Below are 24,006 nucleotides of genomic sequence, written 5' to 3'. Positions count from 1 at the left end.
TGAGGTATGGGATGTTGAGGTCACTTGCTCAGGTCCATGTTTAGAAATTGCCAAGTCAGGGTTTGAGCTCAGCTTGGCTGGCTCCAAACCTGCGTGTTCTTACCACAGCACTGTGCTGTGTGCCACCTCCCCGGGGGGTAGCGCTAGGCTGTGTCACCATCAGCGAGTCGTCCTGTGCCCCACAATTGCTTTTGGTCAAGCACGCATGGGAGAAAATCTAAAATACAGAGGCCATAGTAACACCCAAGCCAGGCCTTCATGAAGAGTAGCCCTGCCCACGTTTTGGGTGGGCAGCTCCCTCTCCGGCAGCCAAGGGCCTCTTGTTAGCCAGCAAGCCCAGAGGCCCCTGGGCACGGTTTGTAAAGTGGCCTCTTCCAAGGCAGTGTACTAAGAAGCCACATGGTGTTTCTATCCAGAAGAATGCCACCTGTACAAGGTGTTTACTGTCCTGCATGCTAGGGGTGGGCGTGGGGCAGAAGGCCTCACAGTGGTCACAGCAGGGGGGCAAAGCCCAAAGCCCCCAAAGACCTCCTGAAGGGAAAAGGCGTCAAGATCTGATGAGCTTTGGCTGGCGGGGAGCGGCCCTGTCTCTCAGAGCCCCACCCGCGCCGGCGTGCTCCAGGCCTGCCGATGCTGACGTTTTCTACAGACTGCTGTTGTGTTCCCTGTGATGCTTACATACTTATTTAACACTTCAGGGAAGAAAAGTCAGAAGACCAGGATCTCCAGGGCCTCAAGGACAAACCTCTGAAGTTCAAAAAGGTGAAGAAGGATAAGAAAGAAGACAAAGAGGGCAAGCATGAGCCCCTGCAGCCACCCGCCCACCACTCTGCTGAACCAGCAGAGGCAGGCAAAGCGGAGACCTCAGAAGGGTCAGGCACAGCCCCAGCCGTCCCGGAAGCTTCTGCCTCCCCTAAACAGCGGCGCTCCATCATTCGTGACCGGGGACCCATGTATGACGATCCCACTCTGCCTGAAGGCTGGACCCGAAAGCTGAAGCAAAGGAAATCTGGCCGCTCCGCTGGGAAGTATGATGTGTATTTGATCAAGTAAGTAAGGGCAACTCGTGTCGTCTGCAGAGCAGGGAAGGCTGGGTAGGCAGGAGGCGGGGGGCAGGTGCTAAGAAACTAATGGGGATCCCTTAAGAGTGGCAGCTCTTCATTGCTTGTCGATCAGGAAAATGTGTGTGCATCACCCTATCTTGGGTCCGGGGAGGGGGGACTTCCCTAATGAACACCACTTGTGGGCCCAACCAGGTAGGTTTGGAATGACCGTGTGCAGAGATCACTGCCCTGAGTGAGACATGCACAGGGTAGCAGGGCGTGACTTTACCCCACCAGCCCTTGGGTCTTGTCTGAAGATGGCATAGCAGTAGGGCCTGCCCAGGGCCACAGCGAGGGTTGGAGTTGACGGGGCTCGGTCCACTCTGTGGATCACGTTGGGAAAGGTGAGCTCTCTGACAGGGCTTCCGGGGAGAGACACAAGTGAGCACCATGTGCCTTTCCAGCTGTCCTTTGTGCATTTGTCCAGCTTCGGGCTGGTCGTTGGGCATTTTCTATTGAAACAGAGTAACTTCCAAGCCAGAGCTTCAGAGGAAGACTGAATGAGTAGTGCATTTCAGTTCTGGCCCTTAGACGATCCAGAAAAGGTTAACAGACTTTGAAGGACATTTGCAGACAACCTCGTTTGATTCCAACAACTCTGAGAAGGGTGAGCAAAGCGTTATCCTATTGACAGATGAGGAAACTGATCCCAGAGAGGCTAAGCGGCATGTCCAGGTTCAGACAGAGGAGTGCTCTACTTACTGACTGGACCCAGGCACCAGCCAGCAGGGTGGGCCCCAGCCTGGTGGCTCAAGAAGGTCCCTAGGCCTGGCCCCTTTGGGGGGCAGCCAGAGGAGGGGCCTTGGTGGCAGACGGATCGTCAGGGGCATCCAGGCAAGAGCCAGAGAGCAGCCAGCACTGAGCTGTTCTGTCATTGGAGCACGCCCTAAAGGGGCCCACCACCACCCAGCGCCCCTCTGTTTTAGCCCGTTTGGCTCTCCTCTAATGTGACTGGCCTCTCGCTCAATAGCACCATCAGGCAGGTTGTAGCTGCAGAGCATCCTGTCGGAGAGTTCACCACATTCTGCTCTGCCCCATATCTGACATTCCTGTGGAAGCTTCTAATCATTCTTTGTGTCTCTCCATTTGTTCCCACAGTCCCCAGGGAAAAGCCTTTCGCTCTAAAGTGGAGTTGATTGCATACTTCGAAAAGGTAGGCGACACCTCCCTGGACCCTAATGATTTTGACTTCACGGTAACTGGGAGAGGGAGCCCCTCCCGGCGAGAGCAGAAACCACCTAAGAAGCCCAAATCTCCCAAAGCTCCAGGAACTGGCAGAGGTCGGGGACGCCCCAAAGGGAGCGGCACTGCGAGACCCAAGGCAGCAGCATCAGAGGGTGTGCAGGTGAAAAGGGTCCTGGAGAAAAGTCCCGGGAAGCTGCTGGTCAAGATGCCTTTTCAAGCTTCGCCGGGGAGCAAGGCCGAAGGGGGTGGGGCCACCACGTCAGCCCAGGTCATGGTTATCAAACGCCCCGGCAGGAAGCGAAAAGCCGAGGCCGACCCCCAGGCCATCCCCAAGAAGCGGGGCCGAAAGCCAGGTAGTGTGGTGGCGGCTGCCGCTGCGGAGGCCAAAAAGAAAGCAGTGAAGGAGTCTTCTATCCGGTCCGTGCAGGAGACCGTGCTCCCCATCAAGAAGCGCAAGACCCGGGAGACCGTCAGCATCGAGGTGAAGGAGGTGGTGAAGCCCCTGCTGGTGTCCACCCTCGGCGAGAAGAGCGGAAAGGGACTGAAGACCTGCAAAAGCCCCGGGCGGAAAAGCAAGGAGAGCAGCCCCAAGGGGCGCGGCGGCAGCGCCTCCTCGCCCCCCAAGAAGGAGCACCACCACCACCACCACCACTCGGAGCCCCCGAAGGCGCCTGCGCCGCTGCTTCCGCCCCCGCCCCCGCCCCCGCCCGAGCCCCAGAGCTCCGAGGACCCCGCCAGCCCCCCTGAGCCCCAGGACTTGAGCAGCGGCGTCTGCAAAGAGGAGAAGATGCCGAGAGGAGGCTCGCTGGAGAGCGACGGCTGCCCCAAGGAGCCAGCTAAGACTCAGCCCGCGGTCGCGACCGCTGCCACGGCCGCAGAAAAGTACAAACACCGAGGGGAGGGAGAGCGCAAAGACATTGTCTCGTCCTCCATGCCGAGGCCAAACAGAGAGGAGCCTGTGGACAGCCGGACGCCCGTGACCGAGAGAGTTAGCTGACTTTACACAGAGCGGATTGCAAAGCAAACCAACAAGAATAAAGGCAGCTGTTGTCTCTTCTCCTTATGGGTAGGGCTCTGACAAAGCTTCCCGATTAACTGAAATAAAAAATATTTTTTTTTCTTTCAGTAAACTTAGAGTTTCGTGGCTTCAGGGTGGGAGTAGTTGGAGCATTGGGATGTTTTTCTTACCGACAAGCACAGTCAGGTTGAAGACCTAACCAGGGCCAGAAGTAGCTTTGCACTTTTCTAAACTAGGCTCCTTCAACAAGGCTTGCTGCAGATACTACTGACCAGACAAGCTGTTGACCAGGCTTCTTAGGGTGTGCCTGCACCTCCCCTCCCACCCGGACCTCCCCCCTGTGTGGTCATTAGGGACAGTGAGTGCTTGAGAGGACACGCCCGTTTTTCGGTGCCGGTGCCGTTGGTGCCCCAGTCTGCCCTCTCCTCTCCCCCTCCCCTGCCCCACCCCTATACCCCAGTTCCCCACCCACGTTGGGACAAGGAGGTGTGAGGCAGGAGAGACAGTTGGATTCTTTAGAGAAAAAGACAGAGATGGCCAGTGGCTACAGCCTGTGTGATCTCACCCATGGTGGCACAAATCTGGCCCCACGCCAGCCCCAATCCAAAACCGACTAGGACATTTCACAGAACAGGGAAGTAAGCACCTGTTCGCTCCAGTTCCGGCATGGCTAGGAGGGAGTCAGTCCTTGAGCTGCTGGGTGTAGATTGGCCTGAGCCGCAGGAGAGAGGACGGCCGGGGGGGCCGTCCTCCAGTGGGTGGCGCTAGAGAGAGGCCGTGGAAGCCGCAGGACAGGGCGCAGGCAGGCTGGCCCCGACTCCTCCGGGTGGCAGAGAGCAGTGGGGCCGATGGAATTCCTAGTCGCTCAGAGCAGTCTGTGACTGGTAGACAGAGGCCTAGTGGACAGGTTGGGGGGCCAGGGGAAAGGAGGGGAAAATGTTCTTCCAAAACTTTCCAATTCTACTCCTTTAGGGACAGCTTAGAACTATTTGCACTATTGAGTCTTCATGTTCCCACTTCAAAACAAACATGCTCTGAGAGCAAACTGGCTTGAATTGGTGACACTTTGTCCCTCAAGCCACCAGACGTGACGGTGTTTAGAACTACCTGGATCTGTATATACCTGCGCTTGTTTTAAAGTGGGCTCAGCACATAGGGTTCCCACGAAGCTCCGAAACTCTAAGTGTTTGCTGCAATTTTATAAGGACTTCCTGATTGGTTTCTTTTCTGTCCTTCCATTTCTGCCTTCTCTCATTCACCCTTTCATTTCTTCCCTCCTCGTTCATCCCTTCTGCACCAGGTACCCACAGTCTCCAACTTTACCTGAGTTGATGCTGGTCAGCTCAGCCCCCCAGATCTCACCCTGCCCTTGGCCTTCCCACTGCCAGCCCCAGCCCCAGCCCCAGCCGCACCCTGTTCTGAGCCCTGAAGAAGCCCTGGGCTCTGCCGAGTCCACCTGGCCCTAGCACCTTGGCTTCTCTGAAGGGCAAGAGAGCAGCACGATCTTGCTCTCGTAGGGAGCTCCCTTCCCTGGTCAGACCCTGCATTCTGGGCCTTCTGAACCTTCTACTTGAGAGAAACAGGCAGGAGAAGTTGGGCGGATTTGGATTTGGGAGCTGAGGGTAGCACAGAGGCCCCCTTGGCCTGCCAGAGTCATTGAGTAACCCAGCCCTGACCTTGGCCTCCTCCAGGCCCAGCTAGCACAGTGCAGTGCAACAAGGCAGCAGGTGGGAAGGAATGTAGGTGCCCCAGATCTGGGCCGGGACCAGCGCCTAGCCCCCTGGCCCCTCCGCTCCTCCTCTGAGTTAACCACGAGTTCTCTTCTGATGGAAAATGTGTGGCTTTTGCTTGCCGGAGACTGGGTGGGGCCAGCCCACCCCAGGTTTCCACCTCTGTGCCAGGGCTGTGGTGTGGGGGCTTAGAGGCTTGGCTTTGCTGTGGGTGTTCCTTGATCAGTCTCCATTTAGGACCCCATCCCCTCATTCTCTGTTCAGGAAGTCCTTATCTAGCTGCATATCTTCATCATATTGGTATATCCTTTTCTGTGTTTACAGAGATGTCTCTTATATCTAAATCTGTCCAACTGAGAAGTACCTTATCAAAGTAGCAAATGAGACAGCAGTCTTATGCTTCCAGAAACACCCACAAGCACGTCCCATGCGAGCTGCTGCCATGAACTGTCAAGTGCGTGTTGTCTCGTGTATTTCAGTTATTGTCCCCTGGCTTCCTTACTGCGGTGTAACCATGAAGGAGTGAAACATCCTAAAAACCGTCTAGCACTTCCTTGCCAGTCCTTAGTGATCAGGAACCATAGTTGACAGTTCCAATCAGTAGCTTAAGAAAAAATCGCGTTTGTCTCTTCCGGAATGGTTAGAAGCAAGGGAGTTTGCCCCCATTCTGTTTGCAGAATCATAGTTGGCCTTCGTAGTGTTTCTGTACCCATTCCCCTATGCTGCAAAAGCAAGTCCCACAACCAGACCCGCTCTGCTGTCGACCCTCTGGGCTTCACTTCTGACTCCTCCCCAGGAAGGGAAGGGGGGGTGGCTGGAGGAGGAGGCGAGTCCTTCAGGACCCCTCTTCCTTCAAGGACAAAAGGCTCCTGACCCCGAAGTAGCCTCGCACTCCCGGCACCCACAAAGGATGCCTAGCCACGCGAGTACAGCGTCCGGCCAGTTTGTGGTGGAGACGCCGTCCATTCTGGTCGGTTGGGTTTTTATGCATTACACTTAGTCCAGTGGAATGTGACTCCTGGAACCAGTGTCAAGACAAGAGCTGGCCTCCCCATCAGCTCAGTACCATCTGGTCCTGGGAAGACGAGTGTGGGGCCCACCATGCCCCCCCCCTTTCACCCAGGACCGTTCAGGGGCTGCCTGGGTGTTGGTGGTTGAGGGCACAGCGTTTCAAGTGTCATTTTCCTTCTGCCCGGCCTGACCTGCAGCCCCTCACTCCCCGGCTGCTTCTCCTTACAGTTCCAAAGCCGCAGGCAGCGCCTGGGGCTCTGTAGGGTTTTCTCTCCTTCTCCCCTTTCCTCCACATTCCCTCTTCTGCACCTAATAAAAGCACCACGAGTAAGTCACCATTAAGCAGGTCGCCGTGGTGGTTTGTCGCCCTGGCAGGCAGGGGCCCTGCAGCTCCCATGCCACCCCTGTCCTGGGTCAGGTTGATAGGAGGTTGGAGGGAAAGCCAGGCCATGGGATTCTCACCAGCTGTGTCCAGCCCAGTTTGGGGGTGTGACCTCAATTTTGTGTGTACTCGGCCACCCCGAAGATTGGGGGCATCTTTTAGGGACTGTGTGAAGAGTACAGAAATTAACCAACAGCTTTTAGATACCTGTCTGTGGGGCTAGGTCACAGAGTCCCTTTCAGTCACCCCAGCCCTCGTTCTAGTTGTTAGTTACTACCTCCTCTCCCAACAGAATGCCATAGGCCCTCGAGCTCCTCCCACAATGCCTAGCCCAGCTCTGCCTGCCCACTGGTGGGCCTGCCCTAACCAGTGGAATTGCTGGCCTTGACACTGTAGTGAAGCAGGGCACTGAGCCACAGCCAGGCTCTAAGACAGCTCCCTTCTGCCGCTGCTGTATTCCCACATCAGAAGGCACAGGACACACCTAGAAATGCCCCGTTCCCCAAGTCCGTCAGTGCCAAACTACCCAAGGACCCCAGCCCCTCAACTTCCTGGAGGGTACAAGCCGTGGTGGTGGCCCAGGGACCCTGGCCACAGCCAGCACCTGGCTTCTACTCCTGAGACCCCGTGCAGGTGTGGGCAACAGTCTTCAAGGGCACCCTTCCTGGCTCGAGGCCACCAGTGGTGGCACTAGGACCCGGAGGAGCCCCAACTTGTCACCTGCTCCTCTGCCCAGCTTTTCACTGCTGTGACGGGGGTGTGAAAGAGGGTACTAGTCCGAAACAAACTGCCATGTTTAGAGGGAAAGGGGTTTCTCTAGCTGACAGGACCTCTGCATCTAAGTAACTTTTAATAAAGCAGCCGAAGCGCAGGAAGGAGCAAAAGGTATGAACTGAATTCACCAGGTGGGGCCGACTGGATCTTGCAGGGCCCAGGTAGAGCCCGGCAGCTGAACTCCGTGCCCCCTTTCCAGAGCATTCCCACCCAGCTCTCGGGGCTGATGGAGCCAGGGAAGGTCACAGGTGCCGGTTCTTGGAGAAGCCTTTTGCGCACCCTTTCCTAGCCAGTGTCACCCCGAATCGTTTCCTGATCGGAGTTACACACACAGATTCTAGGACTGATGGGCCAGACCTCAGGAAGCGAGCTATGTCTAGAGCCCTGCGGGCCTTTGCCTAGCCAGTTCCCGGAGTCCTGGCTCGTGGGGGTGGGGGTGGGGGTGGGGGCAAGCAATGGCAGCGTCGCCCCGCCTGTGGTAGAAGCCCTGCTCCTGTGCCCCTGCGGCCCCACCGTGTCGCGTTCCTGATCTTACTCTGTTCTCTGTAAGGGCCCCCCCTTTGCTCTCTTCATCAGTAAACTCGTCCACTCTGGAGGGGTTTGTTGAGTCTCCATTTTTGCGTCTTTCTCTTTCAGCTACTGTTATCGATCTTTAGAAAAGGCATAGTCTAATTGTTATCAATCGCTAGGATACTGCCTCCCCCAGGGTCTGAAGTTACATATTAAATGGTTAAAAAAAAAAAAAAAAAAAAAAAAAAAAAAAGTGAACACTGAAACCTGTTCTTGACAATTCAGAAGGAAAACCTAGAAAACATTTGGCAGAAAACCACATTTCAATGTTGCTGAATGAATAAGACCAAGCTTTTGCAGAAATGCTGATCTAAAACAACTTGGAGCTTGGCCTGACATGTGGTGAGTGCTGCAGGAAAAGGGGAATCCAGCCTGAAGCTGCTGGGTCTGAGGCTCGGGGCCATCCTGTCCTGTGGGGCCGCCCGCCTGGTCCCAGACCTGTAGGAGCCCAGCTCTTGGTGTGGGAAGCAGAGTTTCACCAGTGACTCCAGAGGCCTGCGACGTCCTCACCACCGAGCACCACCTGTTCTTTGCTCCTTCCTCATCTCGACAGGGCCCTCCCCAAGTGCTGGTTTTTCAGGAAAAAGGGAGTTCTAGGGTCCTAGGGCCCAGGCAACTAGGAAGGTGAGGGTGAGGTGTCCCTTTCAGCCTTGACCTGTGCCCTGAGGACATTCCCCCGCTCTGCTCTCCCTGGGGCCCAGGGCCTAGGTGAAGTGGTGCTCCCTTCTGCGGTCGGAGGGGAAGACAGTGGCCTGAGCACCCACTGTGGTGCGTGTCCCCCTCGCCCCTCACCAGCGAGAGCCCCTGGGCCGGAGGGACGGCAGGTGTAAGAACAGGTGCCGGGCGGAACCGAGACCCTCCGGAAGGGAAGTCCGGCCTTGGAGTTTGAGAGCATCCGGGAAACCTGCAAATTGCCTTTGCTCCCCAGCCCCCTTCCGGCTCCCCTTTTCTCAGGTCCTCAGCAGCGAGAGACAATGAGATGAAAAGGCCAAGAGGTTTGGCTCCTGCCCACTGGTAGTCCCTCTCCCTCGGTGTTTGTGTGTCCAGTGACAGAGCTGTTCCTCCTGGTGACCCTGATTATATCCAGTACCTTATAGACTATACGCATAGGCCTGCTTGGTCTCTATCCTGGGCTTTTGTTTTGCTTTTTAGCTTCGCTTTTAGTTTTTCTGTCCCTTTTATTTAATGCACCAACTAGACACACAGAGCAGTTGAATTTTTATATATATATCTGTATATTGCACAATTATAAACTCATTTTGCTTGTGGCTCCACACACACACAAAAAGACCTGTTAAAATTATACCTGTTGCTTAATTACAATATTTCTGATAACCATAGCATAGGACAAGGGAAAATAAAAAACAAAAAACAAAAAAAACAAAAAAAAACAACAAAAAAAAAACACAAAAAACTACAAATCTGTCTGCTGGTCACTTCTTCTGTCCAAGCAGATCCGTGGTCTTTCCTCGCTTCTTTTAAGGGCTTCCCTGTGCCAAGCTAAGGAGGCTCCAGGCAGCGTCCGGGTTTTGCACTGTTTCTCCCATGCTCGTGAGAAAGGTCCCAGGATGCTGGTGCGAGTCAGTTCACCTCAGCGGGTGGGCGCGAGAGCGCTTCCTTGCCCTGGCAAAGTCTGGAATGTAGTTGGCACCACCTGGCCCCCTTTGCCGTCTGGGTGGGGCAGCTGGAGTCCACGGGGAGGGGAGTGGCCTGACCCCCCGCCCCCGCCCCTCCCGGTGACGCAGTCAGAGTGATGGCGTCTGGAGGGCCGGCTCAACAGACCTCCCCACCAGTAGGGCTTCCGCTTTGCCGAGACTGGAGGGGAGCTGGGGGGCCTGTCACCTCTCTGAATGTGTGAGCTGCACCAGGTAGAGCACCAGGGACCCCAGAACCACATACGAGAGTCCACCGGGTCCCCTCTAGGAGGTGGCAAAGACTCCAGAAACATCCCTTTCTCTTCTCCCCCGTCCTACGAGTAACCGCATTTGCTTTTGTAATTCTTAACGAGCAATATCCGCTAGAGTTTAGCCGTAACACTTCTTTTTGATCGTTTTTTTTAAGTAAGTAAAAAACACCAAAAAAAAACCAAAAACAAAAACAAAAACAAAAAAACAAAACCCAGAAACTTGTTCTTCCAAAGCAGAGAGCATTATAATCACCAGGGCCAAAAGCTTCCCTCCCTGCATCAGTACTTCTTCTGAGGCCTGAACCAAAAGAGAAACGCTCATAAGCCCTTTGGGTGGCCAGGCTAGCCGTGGGCCCCTCGGAGGCCCCGGGCCGGGGCAGCCTGTGAGCCCAGCGTGGGGCCGGCTCCAGCCTGCGGTCAGTATTAGCGGTGGGTCACAGCGTCCTTCCCACCCAGCCTGGGGTGGGGGCAGACGAGGCGAGGGGGCCGTTGCCGCCGGTGTTTGCCGCTAACAGGTGGGTGTCCACATGTGTCCACTGAAAGCACGTGCTTTCCGACTGAAATCAGCGCCCGAGTTAGCCTCACACGGTGACCTCTCGCCCGCCTGGACGGAGCAGGGCCCACCCAGTCGAGTGTTTCTGGGGAGCTGGACGGTGGAGTGCAAAAGGCTTGCAGAACTTGAAGCCTGCTCCTTCCCTTGCTACCAAGGCCTCCTTTTCCGTTTGATTTGTCACTGCTTCAATCAATAACGGCCGCTCCAGAGTCAGTAGTTGATGAATATATGACCAAATATCACCAGGACTGTTACTCAATGTGTGCCGAGCCCTTTCCTCGCGCTGGGCTCCCGTGTACCCGGACACTGTAACGTGTGCTGTGTTTGCTCTCCTCCCCTCCTCCTTCACCCTCCCATTGTTCTGGGGTTTTTCCGTTTGGGTTTGGTTTGGTTTTTCTTTCTCCTTTTGTGTTCCAAACATGAGGTTCTCTCTACTGGTCCTCTTAACTGTGGTGTTGAGGCTTATATTTGTGTAATTTTTGGTGGGTGAAAGGAAATTTGCTAAGTAAATCTCTTCTGTGTTTGAACTGAAGTCTGTATTGTAACCATGTTTAAAGTAATTGTTCCAGAGACAAATGCTTCTAGACACCTTTTCTTTACAAACAAAAGGATTTGGAGGGAGGGGATGGTGACCAAGATGAGGGGGGCTGTCCTTTTTCCCCAGGAGGGGAGTTCCGAAGAGATGACCCCTGCCCAGATCAGCCAGAAGCCACCCAAGGAAGTTAAGCCTAAACCAACGGACCAAATAGCTGATGTGTTGCCATTTTCAAAGAGCAAAACCAGGTTTCGTTCCACCCAGTGGATTCTGTTGCCTTTTTTCCCCCTGAGATTATTAGCATCATCATTACTTTCAAGGACAGACAAGGTTGGTGTCCCTTTGAAGGGAGACAGGAGGGGTGTGGGCAGAGCCGACCTCGCATCAGCGGGAGGAGGATAGGGCCGGCCCGAGTAGCACAGCTCAGACGAAAGGTGGTCACCTCCCTGGGGACCTCCACTGTGGCCACAGAGTCAAGTGTGTGTTCGCAGGGCAGATGGCCACTCTCCACCCGATGCGGCTCTTCCTGGACGGGCCAGGTGGTGGGCATTACCATTTGGGACACCTCCATCACATCCCACCCTGTCCCAAAGTCCACAACACTTCATGTGACCTGTAGATTCTTCACCATCTGGGGTGATCTGATGATGGGGGAGGGGTGCACTCTCTTTGCTGTCATCTGATCCCCAGCAAAATTTGGGCATGACAAATTCATGCTTCCCTTTCCTTGGCAAAACCAGATCCTTCTGAAAAAAGCTGTTACCCACACCATTGTTCTGGGCTCATGGAACAGGGACAGATGTGTGCTCCCTTAGCACGCAGCCCCCCCCCCCCCCACCAAAGGCAAGGACAATGCTGACTGTCAAGACTATTTGCACATGGGAAGAACCAGGCAGGGTGGCTGCCCCCTCCTGATTCGCAGTGACACCGGTCGCCCTAGACAGAGGAGCTCCAGCCGGAAACCCGGCCGAGGGTGGGAGAGAGGTGTGTGTGGGCCGGGGAGCAGCCCAGGACAGACTTGGTTAGAGATGTCTCCAAAAGCCCTCCATCACATTCACCTTTGGTTTTTGTGTTTTGGGACAATTACTTTAGAAAATAAGTAGGTTGTTTTAAAAACAAAAAATATTGATTGCTTTTTTGTAGTGTTCAAAAAAAGGTTCTTTGTGTATAGCCAAATGACTGAAAGCACTGATATATTTAAAAACAAAAGGCAATTTATTAAGGAAATTTGTACCATTTCAGTAAACCTGTCTGAATGTACCTGTATACGTTTCAAAAACACCCCCCCCACTGAATCCCTGTAACCTATTTATTATATAAAGAGTTTGCCTTATAAATTTACATAAAAATGTCCGTTTGTGTCTTTTGTTGTAAAATCAAGTGATTTTTTCATGAGGTTCTTTTACTATTTGAAAAGATGGGCAGCACGCAGTTTTATTTTATTTTTGTAAGTTTTTTAATACGTGTGAAAGCAAAGAATACTCAGCATGCCTTTCTAAGTGACGCGTTTGCACCTTTTGTTGGGAAGTACTGTATCCTGTGCTGTTAGCATTCTCGATAAATCTCTCTGTGAAAGTGACTCAAGGTCTGGGCTTTCATTATCAGACAGCTCACAGGACAGCATGGTGGTGTCTCCTGATTCCATCTGGCTGCCCCCGAACATGACAGCCAGCCGCTGTCAGGATGGCCTTGGGAGGAAAGAGCAGTCCCCTCCATACACCACCTCCCCCTGGCTTCCGAGGCTACGCCTTCCAGGCACACTGCTCCTGCGTGTGACAGGGAGCCCTGGGGTGGCAGGCCTGGAAGGGCCCGGTGCGGGGGCGGCCCGCCGTGCCCCAGGTCCAGAGGCCAGCGGGCCGCAGGCCTTCTGCACAGAAGCACAACTTTCCCGCTCCTGGGGGCCGTGGCGGGGGCACCTTCTCTGTCCAGGTGCTTTGGGAAACACCCAGCCATCCCCCGGCTGCGGCTCCTCCTGTGCCTGTCGCCCAGGACCCTCCCGAGGCCTCTGCTGACCTGGCCCCCTGACCACAGGGGGCGCTGTCATCACCGTGGGTGTGCAGACCTTTTGCAAAGCCCGCATTCAGGAGCTGCGCGCCCTGCCGCAGCCGTTCTCAGCAGGCTGTTGCCGGGCTGGAGGGAACGACGGCTCAGAGCCCCGCTTCACATGCAAATGTGGACACAGCTGCTAAAAGGTGCACTCCAATATCCTGGCCTTGAATGTTAAAACAAAGGGTTGAAATGCGACCTGTGTATACTGAGCATTTCTCGCGTGCCGGGCCCGTCCTGGGAGCCGCTGTACAGCAGTGAGCAAGGAGGAGCGCGTTGCTCTTCCCTTAGATAGAGCTCAGTGTGTGCGTGCAGGAGGCTTTCCCGCACCAGAGTCGGTTGTCTTTGTAAAGGCTGTCCCATGAGAAGCCACTGGGGCTCAGGGTGTGGCTGGCAATGGCTGTGGCTTCTGGGAAGAGCCTCCCATTGGAGGCCCATGTCGGGAGGACAGCCTGGAGAGGAGCCCACTACCGGTCGGGACTGGGGGCGGGGGGCGGGGGGTCAGGGAAGGACACCTGTTGCCTTGCAAGCACGCATCCAACTGGAGAAACAAAAGAGGAAGGCACCGCTGCTGCTTGCTGGGGTCTTCCCCCATCTAGTGGGGGAGGCAAACAAGTGCAGAGGCTCCAAAAGGATGCCCCAGGGGCAGCAGGCAGCTCTGCCCAGAGGGAGCTAGGGGCCGAAGGTCCCCCAGGTAGCAGGGAGCAGTGAGAGCAATGGGCCTATGGGGAAGAAGCGGACTCCCGAGATGTTCAGGGAAATGAGCGGAGGATAGTGGCTGCTGGAATGGAGGAGCTCCAGAGAATCCAAAGAAGTCCATGGCTGCAGACCACTGTGGGAAGGGGCAAGAGACACTAACGTGGTGAAGACCTCAAGGAGGCTGGGAGCCGAGCTTGGTGCCGGGGAGAGGCTGGAGTCTGCGGTCCTAGCAGGGAGGAACGCCAAGTGAGCCAGAAGCATGGCCACCAGAGGGAGGAGGGATGGCGGAAGCTGAAGGCCTGTTTTTAAGAGGTGTAAATACGTTTTATGGGCTAGTGGGAAGAGGCCAGCAAAGAAGGAAGACTTGCAAACACCGCAAAGAGCTAACAGTTGCTGGAGCAGGTTCCTCAAGGAGCGGAAAAGATAGGATGCAGGGCAGAGGAGGTGGGCAACAATGCCCTGAGCTGGGTAGCCTGCCCTGCAAGCTTCCAGACGCTTCTCCCTGCGCCCGGCCTTCCGGCCAGCTGCCGGGACTCGGCGGGGGTCCTCTGTGTGGCCCCTATCTGACCTCGCCCTGCCTGGATCTCTGACGACTCTGCACTGCCTCCCACATGAAGCCAGAAGTTCCTGCGGGGACCTCCCGATGACTCTCCCAAGGCCCGGCTGTAGCCCGGTCTGGCGTGTCCCGGGCCGTGCCTCGCCCTTTGTCCCACGGCTCGGAACCGCGCTCCTCCATCCCTCGGGGCCCCATTCAGGCGGCCCCTCCTCCGGGAAGCCCGCCTGGCCGCCTCACAGGGCGAAGGGGCGCGGCCTCCGCGGGGAGACACCACGCGCGGCGCCCCCGTCTGGCTGAGGGTGGTGGTGGCGGTGGCGGCGGCGGCGGCGGCGGCGGCGGCGGCGGCGGCGGCGGCGGCGGCGGCGGCGGCGGCGGCGGCGGCGGCGGCGGCGGCGGCGGCGGCGGCGGCGGCGGGCAAGATGGCGGCGGGCCCGGACCCCGCCCCTTCCGCCCCGCCGGGCGCCGCACGAGGCCGGCTTAAAGGGGAAGTGAGTCAGTGTCCGCGGACCCGGCCGGCCAAGGCCCGCGCCCGCCGCGGCCCCGAGAGGCCCCAGGAGGCCCTGGCGCGGCGGCGGCCATGGCCGGTGGGCCGGGCCCGGGGGACCCCGCGGCCCCCGGCGCCCAGCACTTCTTGTACGAGGTGCCGCCCTGGGTCATGTGCCGCTTCTACAAAGTGATGGACGCCCTGGAGCCCGCCGACTGGTGCCAGTTCGGTGGGTGGCGGCGGGCTGGGAGAGGCTGGGGCGGAGGCGCGCGGGCCCCGGGCGCCCGGGCCTGACGCCTCCCGCCCCGCAGCCGCCCTGATCGTGCGCGACCAGACCGAGCTGCGGCTGTGCGAGCGCTCCGGGCAGCGCACGGCCAGTGTCCTGTGGCCCTGGATCAACCGCAACGCCCGCGTGGCCGACCTCGTGCGCATCCTCACGCACCTGCAGCTGCTCCGCGCGCGGGATATCATCACGGCCTGTGAGCGAGCGGCCCCGGGGACCCCGGGATCCCGGGCTGACCCAGGACCTCCCACGGGACTCCTCCCTCCTCCCCCTCCCCCGCCTGGGCCTAACCGCCCTTTTCTTCCCTGGCATCCCAGGGCACCCTCCCGCCCCCCTTCTGCCCCCCGGCACCAGCACCCCGAGGCCCAGCAGCCCCCCTGCACCCTCTGAGGCCGAGGCCCTCCGCCCCCGGAAGTTGCAGACGTCAGCCTCCACACTCCCCTCCCCAGGTAAGAGGGGCCCGGTGTGGGGCTTGATGGTCTTTTGGAAAGGTCCGCCTTGACCATGGCCACTGTCGTAGACCATGCCGCTGGTCTCTCCCTGCCTCTCACTGGTGTCTTTATGAAGTTTTTCCAGGCTCCCAAACCCATTCTGGGGCTGAGCTGGGTCCTGTCCCAAGCCCTGCTGCCCTCCAGCCACCACCACCATATCCAGACCCTTCCTCTACCAAGGTAGGTGGGGCCTGCCGGCAGAGAAAGAGTCAAGACAAGGAGCAAAAAAGGTAGCCTTTGGTACACTTGTGAACCCCAGCCAGCCAGGAGGGCCGGCCAGGAGGCAGCTGGGGTAGCAAGAGCTTGTGAGTTTCAGGCGCAGGGGAGGGTTTGGGGCACAGAGGAAGACAGAGGACTTCACCTGATCCAGGGTATCTTCCCACAGCCTAACCGGGAGAGCCCAGTGTCCCTCCTGCAGGGGGCCCACCCCTCTCCGTTCTGCTGGCCCCTCACTGAGATTTCCCAAGGCACCCACAACTTCTCAGAGGAGCTGAAGATCGGGGAGGGCGGCTTCGGGTGTGTGTACCGGGCTGTGATGAGGAACACGCTGTATGCTGTGAAGAGGCTGAAGGAGGTGGGTGTAGCACCCCTGCAAAGGCCCTGGCCGGTCGTCAGCAGACCCTCTCTTCTCTGGGCCTTCCCCTGGACACGCTGCCCCGTGCACCTCCTTCAGCCCTCTGATTCCCCAGTTCAAGGTCCCCAGCCCCTCAGTTGTTCTGGGCCCGGGTCAGGTGGCAGTGAGTGGCCGTCAAGCCTTGGCCGCAAAGGCTTCACGCTGCCTCCCACCCTCGTTTTCCTTGGGGGCCGCAGGGGGCAGACCTGGAGTGGACCACAGTGAGGCAGAGCTTCCTGACCGAAGTGGAGCAGCTGTCTCGGTGAGCCTGGGGCGTCCCTCCCGGGTGGCGGCAGAGAGAGAGCCACGTTGGGGCCCCATCGGCCTCCAGGACCGCGGACCGCGGTGCCTGGCTCCCTCGAGCCCCCGGGGACTGCCCACCCCCACGACAGCCAGCTGGAGAGCGTGGTGGAGGCTGGAGGCCAGAGCACTCAGGTCCCACTTTTGAAGCAGGTTTCGTCACCCAAACATCGTGGACTTTGCCGGCTACTGCGCCGAGAGTGGCTTCTACTGCCTCGTCTATGGCTTCCTGCCCAGTGGCTCCCTGGAAGACCGCCTCCACTTCCAGGTAGGCCTACTTGGCCGCACACACTTCCCCGGCCCCACAGTGCTGTCGGCACCTGGGCGCTCAGGCTCCGTGAGTGGGTCCCACCGGCAGGCAGGTTTGGGTCCGGGGTTCGGCCCGAGGTGGGTTGCCATATTCCCCGGCACCCTTTCCCGGGGCCTCCCTCTGGCTGCTCCCGCGCGCTGGGAAGCCTGGGTCATGATGCCTCTAAACGGGGGGTTACTGGGGCACCTGGGTGCCTCAGCGGGTTAAGCGTCTGACTCTTGATTTCAGCTCAGGTCACGACCTCACGGTCCGTGGGTTTGAGCCCCGGAGGCAGGCTCCGCACTGACAACATGGAACCTGCTTGGGCTTCTCTCCCCCTCTCTCTGCCCGTCCTATGCTCCTGCTCTCTAAATAAATAAATAAAGATATAGAAATAAATAGTTAAGAATCAATCAATCAAATCAAATCAAAGGAGGGTTATTGACTCAGTGGCCGGAGTCAAGCTTCTCCCTTTTGCAAGCAGAGTAGCTGAGGGGTCTTGTCAGCATTGCCCCTGGAGAAAGGGGGCGGCAGACCGCACCATCCGGACCCACGACTGAGCCCCCTCTCGTGACGTGCCCACAAGATCCAGGGGCTCACGGCGCTCAGGGACTTCAGCTCTGGAGATCAGCACGCTGTGCTGGGGGAGGTGGAGAGAACGCCTCCCTCCCCCGACATCCCGCTCACCCCAGGAGGAAGGGCGCACCCCAGCCATCCTCCCCTCCTTGGAAGAGCTTAGCCTTGACCTTCTTGTGAAGTAGCTCATGGACTTTTGGCTCGTGGTTTTCCAGAAGGGGAGACTGTGGTCCAGGCAGTGAAGTGACTTGTCTAGACCCTGCAGTGACAGGCAGAGGGAGGCTTGGGATCCAGGAACGGGGGCCCTTCCAGCCTCTTCTGCGCCCCTCTGCTTCCTCTGCCAGGCCTGCCCCCCTCTCTCCTGGCCTCAGCGACTAAACATCCTTCTGGGCACGGCGCGGGCGATTCAGTTTCTACATCAGGACAGCCCCAGCCTCATCCATGGAGACATCAAGAGGTGAGGAGGGGACACGGCCAGGCCCCTGCGGCCTCTGACAGCTGTCAGAGCGGAGTCCGCCGCAAGGGAATGATGCTCCCCAACCTTCTGCCGGCAGGGAGCAGTGGCGCTCGCTCTCCGAGTCCCAAGGAGCCCTGCTCTGGGTGTCCCCCATGAGAATAGGCCTGTCCTCTCCTGCCTGAGGCTGAGGTGAGGGACGGGCTGCAGCCCCGAGGCCCGGGCCATCGGAGCTGAGGGCCCCGGGTCACGGAGAGCCGGGCACAGGACAGGTATGGAAGCAGAGGCTGAGGACGGGCCCCACCAAGGAGCAGGGGCTGGCCCGCGTGAGGGAGCCCCCGGGCAGCGGGACCGCCGGCCGCCACCAGCCACTTTCCGTGGGCGAGGCGCGAGCTGGCAGCCCGGAGTCCTCTTCCGTCGGCTCCAGGCAGGTGTTGGGGCGTGGAGCGGGCCGGGGCCAAGCTGACGCTGCCGCTTCCCTCCCCCAGCTCCAACGTCCTTCTGGATGACAGACTGATGCCCAAACTGGGAGACTTTGGCCTGGCGCGTCTCAGCCGCTTCGCAGCAGCCAGTCCCGGCCAGAGCAGCACCGTGGCCCGGACGCGGACCGTGCGTGGCACTCTGGCCTACCTGCCCGAGGAGTACATCAAGACGGGGCGGCTGGCCGTGGACACCGACACCTTCAGCTTCGGCGTGGTGAGCCGCAGGCCCCTCTGCCGCTTTGGGGAGGCGACGGGGGGATGGGAGGCCGGGGCCCAGCGAAGGCACCGGGGCCTGAAGAGCTCCCTGTGGGGCCAGAGGCCGACCTGGCGGGAAGCTAACGGAGCTTCGGCTCCGGGGCCCCTCCCTCCCTGACCCGGGCCCTCGCCTCCGCCCTGCAATTCACTCCCCGTGTGTGCTCCCACCGGAGCTCCGGTCCCATAACGCGCGGCTCCGTCCTTGCCGGCAGCCGGTCCCCATCTGCGCGTCCGAGTGCCAAGCCCCCGTCCGCCCGGATCTGTGCCTCAGCAGCCTCTTTGGGCCGGTCCACCCCACGAGCCCCCCCACCCCCGCGTGTGGCCCTCCCTGCCATCCCAGAAGCCACCGCCACACTCTCCGTCCTGCCCTCTCCAGGTAGTGCTGGAGACCCTGGCTGGCCAGAGGGCCGTGAGGACGCATGGTACCAAGACCAAGTATCTGGTGAGCCTCCTGAGGTGGGGCAGCGAGGGAGGCAGAGGAGAGAGAGAGACAGAGAGGCGAGGAGACAGCAGGGAGAGAGGCAGAAAGGGAGGCAGGGAAGCGCTACTACTGGTAACCAACAGGTGCAGCCCTGGAGGGTGGAATGATCTGGAATGCAGTGCCCCACAGAAGCCAGCCTCTGCTACTGCTGACTCATCTTTGAAAGCAGGCAGGGCGCCAAACAGCTTCCCTTGACCTTGCCGAGGAAAAACCTGTCTGTCTTCTGCAGATGCTATGGCCTCTCCAGCCCCTACCTGGGCTGTGGGCGGGGAAGGGGGTGGCCCAACAGGACAGTCCCAGAGCTCGGGGCCAAGAAGCTGTGGTGGGAAACAGAACCCAGGGCCCCAGGGGAGGCAGTGGTGGGAAATCGGGCCAGCTGCTTCCCATTCGTCTCACCGTGGACTCAGACCTGGCTTCTAGTCCCAGCGTGACGGTCTTGGAGCAAATCCCTGCTCCTCACTGGGCCCGTTTCCCCACCTGCAAAGAGACTTTTTTGTTTGTCTGCTTGAGAGAGACAGAGACCGTGCAAGTGGGGGAGGGGCAGAGAAAGGGTGAGAGGGGATCCCAAGCAGTCTCCGCGCCGCCAGCGCAGAGCCCGACGCGGGGCTCGAACTCCCAAAACCGTGCGATCATGACCGGAGCCAAAACCGAGTCGGACGCTTACCCGCCTGAGCCCCCCAGGCGCCCCTCCCCTGGGAACAGACTTAATCCCCCCGCCGTGCTCAGGCACTTCCTGGGCCGCTCCATCGGTGTTGGTTCTGTACGTTTGACAACTGGTGTACCTCCTGCTGCCCCTGTTCTCGCCTCGGGGTTGCTTCTGTCTGTTCCCAAGTTTCACCGGGTCTGGGCCAGAACCGGGGAGCCGGATGGGAGCCATGCTTCCCTCGCCGGCCTCATCCATGAGCACATCCCTCTGTCCTCCAGACTCAGTCAGCTCCCTGCTGCCTGCCCCAGGGCCTTTCTATGAGCCCTTCCTTCTGAAAGACCCCCCAACCCCCACCCCAGGTGCTTCCTCCTGGTCCTTCCCATGTCAGAACTCAAGATGATCTCCAGTCCTATTTGTGCCCCTGGGTACCTCTCTCTGGGCCCCTCCCCTCCCTTCTTAGCTCTGACCTCTGGAGAGTTCGTGCCTTCAGATCCCAGCTCGAGTGCTACTTGCTCAGGCCCTCGTCAGAAGCCCCACAGGCCTGTCCTTTGAAGTGTCCCATTGCTTTATGGGCTTGTTGGTATCTCTCCCACACCAGGAAGTCAGTTCTATGAAGGTGGACCCAGAGCGCTCCGTTTGTCACTGTGTCCCTAGGGTGTGTCCCAGCAGTGCTGGGCACACAGTGGGTGCTTAATAAGTCTGAACAAAGACCACAGGAGTCCGTGATTAGAGCCTGGGGAATGGGACTGAAGGTACGACCTCCCCCGCAGTGGCCACACTCATAGTATCCGTCCCACAGAAAGACCTGGTTGAAGAAGAGGCTGAGGAGGCCGGGTTAGCCCTGAAAAGCACCCAGACCACACTCCAAGCAGGTCTGGCCGCAGACGCCTGGGCTGCCCCAATTGCCGCCCAGATCTGTAAGAAGCATCTGGACCCCCGGCCCGGGCCGTGCCCCCCCGAGCTGGGCCTGGCGCTGGGCCAGCTGGCTTGCTGCTGTCTGCACCGGCGGGCCAAAAGGAGACCCCCCATGACCCAGGTAGCCCTGCACAGCGGCATAGGGTGGGAAGCACTTGGGACTCTGCTGCCCGTGGGGGACAGCAGCGTGTCGGGAGCCCTGTGTTCCCGGTGCTGCTCCGCGGGGAGCCGGACGTGGCAGCTGCCGGACCTCTTTCTAGAGCCAGGGTCTTCACACGTGTTTCGCTTGGCCTTCAAATCCGCTTGGGGTGGCCGGAGCCCCACCAAACCCCACCTGCCAGACACAAGCAAAGGGCTTTGCCATGCCCCCTTCTGGGTACACTGTGCCACTGCATCTGCCTTTCCCTGGCCCCTCCCTGCCCCTCCCCTCTTTCCCTCTGCCCATTTGAGGGCAGGGGGGCAGTGAGGTTTGCTTTCTGGAAGAGAGGGAAAAGCCATTCTTGGTCCTTTATCTTAGGGGCCGTGACTTCTCGGCATTCCTTGCGACAGGGACAAAAGGGCAAAGGACAGATGCAGGGCGTGCCAGCTCACTGGTCCCCACTGCCCCCCAGGAAGCCTGAGCCCCAGGACAGACCATGGGTGGCCCGGAGCAGGGCCCTCTTATGTGAGGGCCGTGACCGGTCCGCGTGGCCAGTCCTGGCCCGCCTGCGGAGAGCCACGGAGACCCCACCCAGGCCATCCCCTCAGAGCGTCTCTCTGTCCTCACAGGTGTATGAGAGCCTGGAGAGGCTGCAGGCGGCCGTGGCAGGGCCAGCACTGGAGCCTGAGGCTGCCGGCCACGGCCCCCCTTCCCCCCAGGAGAACTCCTACATCTCCACGGCTGGCAGCACCCCGAGCGCTGCCAGCCCGCTGCGGCCCCTGGCGGTTCCCCCAGGAGCCCCAGCCCCGGCTCCAGACTGGCTCCAGAAGGGTCCCAACCAGCCCGTGGAGAGTGACGAGAGCGTGTCCGGCCTGTCTGCTGCCCTGCATTCCTGGCACCTGAGCCCGAGCTGCCCCCCAGGCCTGGCCTTGCCCGGCAGCCCCGGGCAAGGTGCCGCCGTGTGGGCCCCGGCATCCCTCGGGACGGCCGGCGGTACCGAAGGGGGTGCCACCCAAGCGTCGAGCTGGGGGAGCGGCCCAGGGCCCCGGCTGACAGCTATGGAAGGTAGCTGGGAACCGGTGCCCAAAAGAGGGACCAGGGGCCTCCTTTGCTGACGGTCCCCATACGCCCCACCCCCAGCCCTTTGGCAGGAGAGAACTAGGGGCCTGCTCTTAATCTCCCTGTGTCCTTAGCAAGCTCCAGGCCCTGACCTCCGGGTGGGTGAGAAGAGGCCAGGAGCTCACTCTCTGAAAGCTGGGAACAAGGAGGGCTTTATGCAGGACGGGGTTCCTGGCCTGGCCAGGAGCTGGGGCAACGGCGTGGCCCCTTCCAGGCCCTCCCGTCAGAGACAGCACCGAGGACGTGGGTCCCAAGGGGCAGGGAACTAAGCTGGGGCTGGCCAGGAGCGTCCCTGACGAGTTCCCGGGGACAGCGGCCCCTGCAGCTCAGAGGACACTCTCTCCACCCCAGGACCGCTCTTGGGTAGCTCTCTGTCATCACAGCCACCACAGATCGTCATCAACCCAGCCCGGCAGAAGATGGTGCAGAAGCTGGCCTTGTATGAGGACGGGGTCCTGGACAGCCTACAGCTGCTGTCATCCAGCTCACTCCCAGGTACCCCTGGGACCGGCCCCCATGGGGCCAGGGGCTAGAGGCACGGGTGCGCCCTGCGGCCGGCCGGCCTCCAGGGCCGCTCGGGCTCGCCTCTTCACGCCGGCCCCAGACAGCAGAGCGTTTGTTCCGATCGGCATGGACGCAGCGCCTGGTCCCGAGGGGGGTGGGGGGGTGGGGGCAGCTCCGAGGCAGGCCACCCCTTGCGACGATGGCTGGAGACAGGCCTGCCCCCCACACCTCCCTCTGGAAGTTGTGTACTCGGGGCGAGGCCTCGTCCCAGCTCCCTCACCTTCTCTGCCGAGAAGCCCAGAAGCCGAGACGGGAGCACAGCCTGGCCCTCGAGCCAGGCCTTCTGGCAGCCGGAGCGCCTCCCGCACTTGCTGACTGCCGTTTCCTCCTTCTGCAGGCTTAGGGGTGGAGCGCCAAAACAGGCAGGGGCCAGAAGAGAGCGACGAATTTCAGAGTTGATGTGTTCACCTGGCGGATTCCCCAAACCTGGAAGTCAAAGTTCTCATAGTTGGAAGTTCTCGTGGCTCTCGAATCCTCAGCAGCCCGTGGGCGGTGGGGGGTGGGGGTCTCCTCGCAGGGGACAGCAGAAGGTGGCCCCAGCTGCTCCAGGCGCGCGGGCACAGGCTGGGCTCAGAGCCGGCTGCTAGCTGTCGATAGGCAGGACACCGCAAAGGCCTGCCTTTGTTCCGGCGTTTGGGGGACGGGCGAGCTGTTCTCACCGGAGGGGTGCAGGGGTGTGGGAGGAATGCGTGTCTGAAGGCTGCCGGCCTCGCAGGCCAGGGGAGAGATGTGAGTGTGGCTGCCGGGTGGAGCAGGGAGCTGGCTCCCCTAAGAACTGGGCAGGGCGGCCCTTAGCCCTTCCCCTGGGACTCGGCTGAAGCCCTGGGGGAAAGGGGCCACCGTGTAGGACAGAGCCAATGAGGCTGCGCCGCACCCCCCCCCCCGGGCTCTTGTGATTCGGAAAAGTGAGGTGTGGCCGTCCTATGGTTCAGTTCACTAGCTAGAACGAGAGTTCGGAGCCACCCCAGAGAGCCCAGTGGTGTCCCCTCACCGGGCTGGTGTCTGCAGGCTTCACCAGGGACCTGGGAGCCAGCCTAGCGTGATCGCCTGGCACTCCGGCCCACCCCCGGGGGTGCCTCCCGACGGGTGTCGCACCAGCCCCGGCTCCGGAGGCCACAGGCTCAGCCTCGAGCCCGGGCACTGATTGTGACAGAGGGGCCACAACCCCAAGGCTGGGCTAAGCCCAAGCCTTGTGTTACCCGGCCGGTGAGGAGCCCCAGGAAGGGGGGGCGTTGGAAGCGAGGCGGAGAGGGACGAAGAAAACGGGACTCACGTTGTGAAAAGCAAGTCAGGTTTCATGTAACTGAGTGTCTTCAAAAGTAGCACAGGCTCACAGTGATTTTGTGTCTGCGGTCACGAGTCACACTACGTGCCCCATGAAGCTAGGCGTTGGTGAAGTCCAAGCCGTCCGGAAGAATAAAAGCTTACGTTTCCATCTCTGCCTGTGCTCGTGCAGTTTTTTTGCCCCGAAAGCCTCGAGTTCTTCCAATGCTTTTCGTCTCGGGGTTCATAACTATCCAACCCAAAACATTGGACACACTCCTCTCCCCCCGAAAATCGTCTGGAGCCTCTGGTTTCCACTCCCATTGGTATCGTCCTTTCATTTTTAATTGATCATTGAGAGTTTCTGGAAACGCAGTTGAGTTTTTAAGAATGGCTTTGCATCTTGAGCCTCGCTCAGGCTCACTTACTGGCTCTAGTAGGTTTTTTATTTTTTATTTTTTTTATTTTTTATTTTTTTTTCAACGTTTATTTATTTTTGGGACAGAGAGAGACAGAGCATGAATGGGGGAGGGGCAGAGAGAGAGGGAGACACAGAATCGGAAGCAGGCTCCAGGCTCTGAGCC

The 24,006-nt window shown here is 59.3% G+C and overlaps 2 protein-coding genes across 4 annotated transcripts in view; both read left to right on the top strand.

Annotated features, from left to right (window-relative positions):
• Nucleotides 1–9,995, top strand: part of MECP2 (methyl-CpG binding protein 2) — a 68,222-nt gene extending 58,227 nt beyond the window's left edge. The window contains exons 1-3 of one of the 2 annotated variants that reach the window (XM_047847761.1): nt 968–1,049; nt 2,202–2,256; nt 2,366–9,995. In XM_047847761.1, coding sequence (XP_047703717.1) covers nt 2,494–3,285 — 792 coding nt within the window. In that variant the 5' untranslated portion in view covers nt 968–1,049; nt 2,202–2,256; nt 2,366–2,493 and the 3' untranslated portion in view covers nt 3,286–9,995. Of the gene's footprint in view, nt 1–698; nt 1,050–2,201 lie in introns of those variants that run through there. The other variant, XM_047847760.1, reaches the window with a different exon arrangement.
• A 4,570-nt stretch (nt 9,996–14,565) lies between these two features.
• IRAK1 (interleukin 1 receptor associated kinase 1) lies at nt 14,566–23,598 on the top strand. 2 transcript variants are annotated; one of them, XM_047847757.1, is made up of 14 exons: nt 14,566–14,781; nt 14,864–15,031; nt 15,153–15,284; nt 15,403–15,506; nt 15,712–15,900; nt 16,137–16,201; nt 16,393–16,507; nt 17,449–17,561; nt 18,047–18,254; nt 18,672–18,737; nt 20,222–20,458; nt 21,106–21,541; nt 21,947–22,090; nt 22,497–23,598. In XM_047847757.1, the coding sequence occupies exons 1-14, from the start codon at nt 14,646–14,648 to the stop codon at nt 22,556–22,558; spliced, it is 2,175 nt and encodes a 724-aa protein (XP_047703713.1). In that variant the 5' UTR covers nt 14,566–14,645; the 3' UTR covers nt 22,559–23,598. The 2 variants fall into 2 exon arrangements, with proteins under 2 accessions (XP_047703713.1, XP_047703715.1); XM_047847759.1 differs by lacking the exon at nt 20,222–20,458.
• Nucleotides 23,599–24,006: the final 408 nt, after the last annotated feature.

Source organism: Prionailurus viverrinus, unplaced genomic scaffold (genome assembly GCF_022837055.1).
Source record: "Prionailurus viverrinus isolate Anna unplaced genomic scaffold, UM_Priviv_1.0 scaffold_49, whole genome shotgun sequence".
NCBI lineage: Eukaryota > Metazoa > Chordata > Mammalia > Carnivora > Felidae > Prionailurus > Prionailurus viverrinus.
Note: the sequence above shows the minus strand (reverse complement) of the source record. Positions and strands in the feature narration are given on the sequence as shown.

Bases quoted from the DNA above. Each gene is read 5' to 3' on its own strand.
- IRAK1 (XM_047847757.1), top strand. From the start codon at position 14,646: ATGGCCGGTGGGCCGGGCCCGGGGGACCCCGCGGCCCCCGGCGCCCAG. The intron at 14,782-14,863 runs GTGGGTGGCGGC...CCCGCCCCGCAG, and splicing joins CGCCGACTGGTGCCAGTTCG to CCGCCCTGATCGTGCGCGAC. The intron at 15,507-15,711 runs GTAGGTGGGGCC...ATCTTCCCACAG, and splicing joins CAGACCCTTCCTCTACCAAG to CCTAACCGGGAGAGCCCAGT.